The sequence below is a fragment of the Bos taurus genome, chromosome 7 (genome assembly GCF_002263795.3).
Source record: "Bos taurus isolate L1 Dominette 01449 registration number 42190680 breed Hereford chromosome 7, ARS-UCD2.0, whole genome shotgun sequence".
Taxonomy (NCBI): domain Eukaryota; kingdom Metazoa; phylum Chordata; class Mammalia; order Artiodactyla; family Bovidae; genus Bos; species Bos taurus.
Window position 1 is genome coordinate 9,455,297 of NC_037334.1, and position 7,469 is coordinate 9,462,765.

Sequence of the window (7,469 nt, forward strand, 5' to 3'; positions counted from 1 at the left end):
AGGTGTCCTTCTGCTACAGCTGAGACTTTAAGTCACAGGGAACTTAGTTCACCATATTTTTACCTGCATTTTATTAATTTTGTTTCCAAGAGATCCAGTGATTAGAAATGAATCCCTTCATCATTATTGTATTTTCTTTTTTTATAATTTATTTTTATATGTTGGTTTATATTATAAGGACCTCATACCAAAGATCCTTATACAGGGACTCGGGCTTCCCAAGTGGCGCCAGTGGTAAAGAATCCATCTGTCAATGGAGGAGACATAAGAGGCACGGGTTCAATCCCTGGATCAGGAAGATCCCCTGGAGAAGGGAATGGCAACCCACGCCAATACTCTTACCTGGAGAATGGAGCCTGGCAGGCTACAGCTCATAGGGTCGCAAAGAGTAGGACACGACTGAAGCAGCTTAGTACACACATATGCATACATGGGCTCAGGTATCCCTTTTCTGCCTTGGGAACTGTTCATGTTCCACAACATGCATGCTTGGACACTCACTCACATGCACACACACACACACACACACACCTACTGGAGTGATGCTACTACTACTACTCTCAGCTGCAATAATTAGGAAAACAAGGACACAGTGCAAACTGTCAATGTTTTGTCAATGTCAATGATTATCTTTCCTGCAAAACTGCAGCAACAGTGCCTAAATTCCAGTTGCTAAGTCTCCCATGGACCTGTGAACATGGATGGGCCTCCTTTTTAACGTGACCGTTTTATGTCCAGTATTCAAAGAAAAAAATAAAATATCACTTTAAAAAAACTGAGAGGGGGAGAAAAGGACATGCAAGGGGAAAAAGTTCTAATAAACTTAGGTAATCTGTAGAGTTTGTAGTGAGTATAAAGCTTCCTTAGTTTTGGTGACATTCCAGCCCCTGTTCTATCCCCATGTTACCCAGAATAGCAAAACAGCAAAAAGCATTTTATCTAAAAAAGAAAGAAGAGATGTATTTATGTTATCAAATATCTGACAGATTTCCCATCAGGAAAATGAGCAAAGCAAATAAACCCACAATTCACAAAGTGAAATAAAGTTCAACAAAAGTGGAGGATTTAAAGAATGATTTGGTAAAAGAATTCCCTAAATGATATCAGCTGTAAAACTTTTGTAGTTTGAAAATCTAGATTTACATTTTGGATCTGCACATATTTGCTGTTTGAACATGGAGAGCCACTGGACCCTTCTAAATGTTAATATTATTACTCAAATTATTGGGATAGCTGTACTCACAATAAGATATTTGACAGACTTAGTCCATATATGCAAAACATCTAGAATAGCTCCTTCCTGGTAGTAAATGAGTGACTTACGTCACCTCTGGTGATGAGATTCAGCTAATTTTTCTCTTTTTCCTCTCAAATGTTTCCATTGCTTTCCTACATCTTAGTCCCCAATCTCCAGCCTTATTTCAGTTTCCAGTCATCTTTCCTATCTATCACAGGCTGGTACAGGACCCTCTATCCAATATTCACATTAAGCTAAAGAAGTCTTTCTATATTACAAAGCTGACTGTCCAACTCCCTGACTTAACTCTCCCCAGTTACTCACTAATAAGGAAAGGACCCCAAATTCCATAACTTCAAACCCCAGCCTTGACTCTCCCTGAATGAACCACCAGCTTTTCACTCATGCTGCCCTTACTCACCTTCATCTCATAAATATTGAACTTGAGCCACAGATTCACCAGATGCCACAGGCTTGAGTCTCAGAGCATATATGCACCTGTTCTCTCTGCTTGGTCTATATGGAATTTTTTCACTTATCTCTGTATTGAAAACTCCATCTCCTGTTTTAGAGATGGAGTTTTGGACATCTCCTACATGAACTTTAAAATTATTCCCACAGAAAAAGGACAGTTTATCTAGTGATAATTTAGATAAAAGGCTTATCATTGTGTGATTTTTATTAATTCAAGATTTTCATCTAGACTGTGAGTGCCTTGAAGCATGTATCAATATCATAAATACTTGTCAACTCCCAAAACTTAGTTTAGTTGGGAAAAATAGCTGAATAAATAAATTATATATTGCATAAAGCACTGGGATGACCCAGAGGGATGGTATGGGGAAGGAAGAGGGAGGGGGGTTCAGGATGGGGAACACATGTATACCTGTGGCAGATTCATGTTGATACATGGCAAAAGCAGTACAATATTGTAAAGTAATTAACCTCCAATTAAAATAAATAAATTTATAAAAAAAGAATATGTTCTCTCAGAAACTGCAGATGATTAGGGAAGAAAAAGAAGCAGGTAAATGCTAATGTACATATGGGAGGCATGCTGGAGGAATGTTTTCCATATTCTTAGATTCAGATTTATTAGAGTATCAGACTATAATTTGTAAAAATAAAATAGGATATAACAAATTAAACACAGAAGAATAGAGTGCATTGTATTAATACATGTAAGGAGTTTATTCTTTTTGTCCAGCTGTTCTTGTGTGTGCATGTGCATACACATGGGTGCATGTGTGCTAAGTCACTTCAGTTGTGTTTGACTCTTTGGGACCCTATGGACTGTAGCCCCCCAGGCTCCTCTTTGCATGGAATTCTCCAGGCAAGAATACTGGAGTGAGTTGCCATGCCCTCCTCCAGGGGATCTTTCCGACTCAGGGATCAAACACGCATCTCTTCTGTCTCCCGCACTGGCAGGCAGGTTCTTTACCACTAGTGCCACCTGGGAAGCCCCATGCACAGGTGTATTCCTTGGTTGCCTGTGCACACAAGCTGGATCACATGTAAAAGGTGTGTTTTACTCCGGGACACATTCTGAAAAGCTTCTCATCCACTGCAGGTAATGCAAGAATACTTACAAGAGAGGCTAGTCCTTAAAAGGGTGAGAAGCAATATGAATAGAGCTCAAGGGAAGAGTTCGGTTGCAGAGAGAACAGGCAGCACCGTGGGTGCGGAAGTCAGACTCCAGGGACCACAGGCTGACTGCACTTTTATTCCTCCACTCGCCTCATTATGGCATTCACATTAGAACCTTGACTGAATTTTTATTTTGTACTTATTCCTGTGTATTTGACTACACATATTTTCACACATTTCAAAGAATGAGGTAATAAGATAGTGGATGAGGATGTCTCGTCTCTCAGTTTTCTTATGTGGTATCATTGTCATTCTTGGACTTTGAGTTTAGGTCTCTTTTTGCTAAAACCATTGGTCACATTTCACTTCTATTTCTGATTCTTGTCCCAAACGCAAAGACCTCCCCACAATATACTCTATAAAATCCTACCCATGCCACAAAACTTACTCCTTTCTCATTTGATTTATACCTAAGGACATTTTTGTTGTACATGCATTTTTTACTATACTCTTCTTTCTCCATGGAAATATGAGATCCAAAACAGAGACCTCACCTGCTTTGTTCACTCTAATGGTTTAATAATGGTGTGCATTTATACAGAAACAAATATTTTAGAAAATTAAAATTTCAAAATAAAAAAGAACACCAAAGGAAACAAAACCAGATTAAATATATTGGATTCAAAACAAAGATATTAAGCAAAATAGAATGATATAATAAAATGAACTTCTGAAAGAAAAATATAAAGTAGTAATAGTCACATTAACACAGGTTTTAAATATAATAATATGGGTAAAAATTTAAAAGAGAATAGAAAATGCAATTTAAAAAATAGTGCAGGAAGTTGTATCTAAAATTTTAATTTCAACCTACACAAACATAAATGGATTAAAATATGCTTTTGAAAAACATATAAGCAATCTTTAATTGTATGCAAAAGCACATATTCCACAAGAAGGCAGCAAATAATTGCTCTTTTTAAAATAGACTACTCACAAAAGGCAAAAGGTGGCAGAAACGAAAAACATGTGAGATTATATGGTAATGCATATAACAGGTGGTTTATTACTCCTATGGACGCATAGAAGGACTGCAAGATAATCAAACCAGTCAATCATAAATGAAATCAGTCCTGAATATTCATTGGAAGGACTGATGCTGAAGCTGAAGCTCCAATACTTTGGCCACCTGATGCAAAGAGCTGACTCATTGGAAAAGACCCTGATGCTGGGAAAGATTGAAGGCAAGAGGAGAAGGGAATAACAGAGGATGAGATGGTTAGATAGCATCATTGACTCGATGGACATGAGTTTGAGCAAGCTCTGGGAGTTGGTGATGGACAGGGAAGCCTCACATGCTGCAGTCCATGGGATCACAAAGAGTTGGACATGACTGAGTGACTAAACTGAACTGAACTGATGGATGCATAAGAACTTTTGATGTTTAAAAAATCAATACTGTAAAGTTAAAAAATAAAATTAAAAAATTTTAAAAAAATCAATGGGAGAGAGTATAAAATATGACCAATTGATAGATTTTAACATCCCAAACTTGTAAGCTCTCATGCAACCCAACAACAGATATATTACATTTACATACATGAGTTACATTACAAAGAGTAAAAGTTTTTTTGAAAGAATTTGTAAATCTTTGTTTAAAGAAATGCAGTTAAAAGACCAAGAATAAACAGAGAATGGGGAAGTGGCTGGAGCTTAGAGCAGTTTGGGGTGAAATGGTACCTGAGACACCTACATGTGAGGGAAAGAGTGGGGAGAGAGAAGTTGCAGGTATCTATTTCAGCATAGAAGGCTTGTCAAGGTATTTAAAATACATCTCATTCTCCCCTTCATCCACATGTTGAAGTGTAATTCCAGGCCTTTTTTTTCAGAGCTGGAGGCGAAATATACTATAAAAGAAATGATACAGAAAAAAACCTGGAAAGAATGAAACAATCTGAATCCAGTGCATAAAGCAAAAAATATGCATAAACAGTTTGTGATAAAGCAAGTGGCTAATAAACCCCCAAATATATCCAGTATCCCAGGTAATAAACAGTTGCGAAGATAAGCTATTTACCATCTGTCTGTTTGCATATTAAATTTAATTTTTTTTCAAGTGCATGCTCAATGTAAGAGAAAATTTTGTGAAATGTTTATCAAAAATTGTAGTTTCCAGGTAATAGCTATGCTGTTGATTTGAATCTTTGTGACTCCACGGACTGCAGCACACCAGCCTTCCCTGACTTTCACTATCACCCAGAATTTGCTCAAATTCATATGCCATCTTAAAAATTTTTTAAATTAAAACAATGTCATTATTTCACTGCGAATTCCTCTTTATATAATAGTTTATTTTCCTACTCTAAATCTCCCTAGAAATGTTCAAATTTTACTGAGACCATTGTGCTTCCAATTTCTTCTTGAATTTCATCCAAGTATATTTTCATTCTTATCACTTAATTATAACTAATAATCTTGTACTGCTAAATCTGATAGGTGATTTTCTTTGAATATATTAAATAAATTGATTATAAGTCAGTTAATCAACCATGCATGTAAACAAGGAGATCTGTTGGCTCTGAGCCAGGTATTTGGGTTTCTAAGTGACTGCAGGTAAATGTTCTTGGATTTCATTCTCTGTGGCTTTCTCCTGAAGTGTCTACTAGGCTCTAAGACTCACCTGGATGGAAAGGTTGAGATGGAGGTCTCTGGGTAGAAGTCCAAAACTTCCCCAGGTGGTTGATGGTGGAGAATGAAGCTCTGTTCCCAGATAAGAAAGAAGTAAGAAGCGAAGTATGGGTCCCTGAGCCAGACTCAGGAATCCAAATGCACAAACCATGACTTCTCCAGCTCAAAGTGGAACATGCTTAGACCTAGCAGCAGTGGAGATATTTACAGCTCTGCATATCCACTGTATTTTCTCATTAGCACATTTTCCACTGTTACTCCAACCCCAAGCACATTTTCCCCATGGGAACTTATCTGGACAGAATGGAAATTTTCTGGGCTGATTTGTTCCCAAGAGACCAGTTAGATGTCAAGGGTATCCAATGCTTATTACTACTCCATGAACTCTTCTGGATTCCAAAGTTATAACGCTGAACCTTTTTATAGTCTTGAGGCAAAGATTTCTCCAAAGCTAAGTCTGATTGTCCCATTTGTTCTTTAAAAAAGTCCATCCAATGAAGACCATACAATCAGAACCCTCATTCTAAATTTCAGAATTGTTGTTCAGAGGAGTTAGATAGATCATGTAGATACAGAAATCAATGAGGGGTAAGACTAAAATATCTTACACTAAAATCTGTACACTAAATACCTTACACTAAAACCTGTAATATATTGATGAGAAAAATTCAATAAGACAAATAGATGAAAAAATATTAGGTGTCCATGGCTTGGAAGACTTAATATTATTGAAATGCTGATGCTACCCAAAGCATTCTATAGATTCATGCACCCTCTATCAAAATTTCCAAAACTTTATTCATAATAAAGCTCAATAAATTGAGTTCCTTAAATTGTGTAGATGAGTTGAATTCAAATAAAAGGAAATTCCTAAAAATAAATGGACAAGTTCTCCTTACAAAATCTGGTTAAAACATAGCAATTTCTGGCTCCATTTATTTAAATCCTGCAATCATGGGTAGTTCTTCAGTCCCAGAACAGATAACAATTTTATAACTGCCTTCCTAATGATTCTTTCCAGAGCCCTCTTTATGTCTTTGTTCCGCAGACTATAGATGAAGGGGTTCAGCATGGGTGTGACCACAGTATACATCACTGAGGCGACTACACTTGAATGTGAGCTGTGGGTAGCAGCAGAGCTAAGATACACTCCTAAACACGTACAATAAAATAAAGAGACAACTGAGAGGTGAGATGCACAGGTGGAAAATGCCTTATACTCCCCCTGAGCTGATGAGATTCTTTGTATTGAAGAAACTATCTTGGAATATGAATAAAGAATCCCAGTGAAGGAACCACCACCCAATATTGCAGCTGCAAAATACATTACTATCTCATTAAGAAACATGTCAGAACAGGCAAGTTGAATCAACTGATTAATTTCACAGAAAAAGTGGGGGATTTCCATGTATGTACAGAAGGACAATCTCAACACCATTGCACTTTGTAACAAGGAATTCAGGGCACTCATAATCCAGGACACCAGAACCAGCAGACCACAGAGCTGGGGGTTCATGATGACCATGTAGTGCAGGGGGTGACAGATGGCTACAAATCGGTCATAGGCCATCACGGTCAGGAGAAACATGTCCAATACTGCAAAGAGTACGAAAAAATACATCTGGGTGATACAGCCTTCATAGGTTATAACTTTGCTCTGTGTCCTTATGTTCTGCAGCATCTTTGGGATGGTTGTGGAGGTGAAACAGATGTCTACAAAGGACAGGTTGGAGAGGAAGAAGTACATGGGGGTGTGGAGGTAGGAGTCTGAGCTGACAGCCAGGATAATGAGCAGATTTCCAAACACAGTGATCAGGTACATGAAGAGGAACAGACCAAATATGAGGGGCTGCAGTTCTGGTTCCTCTGAAAATCCCAGAAGAAGAAATTCCAAAATTTTTGTCTCATTCCCTGGTTCCATGTGGTGAATGTGACTATCAAGAAACAAAAATAACAT

General features: G+C 37.6%; 1 protein-coding gene across 1 annotated transcript; it reads right to left on the reverse strand.

The window, feature by feature from the left end:
* Nucleotides 1-6,464: 6,464 nt before the first annotated feature.
* On the reverse strand, nucleotides 6,465-7,469 carry OR7A10 (olfactory receptor family 7 subfamily A member 10). Its single transcript, NM_001390822.1, has one exon. The coding sequence runs from the start codon at nucleotides 7,467-7,469 to the stop codon at nucleotides 6,465-6,467; it is 1,005 nt and encodes a 334-aa protein (NP_001377751.1).

What these genes read in the sequence shown, in the direction of transcription:
- OR7A10 (NM_001390822.1), bottom strand. Translation starts at nt 7,469, where the DNA reads ATGTTATTTTTGTTTCTTGATAGTCACATTCACCACATGGAACCAGGG.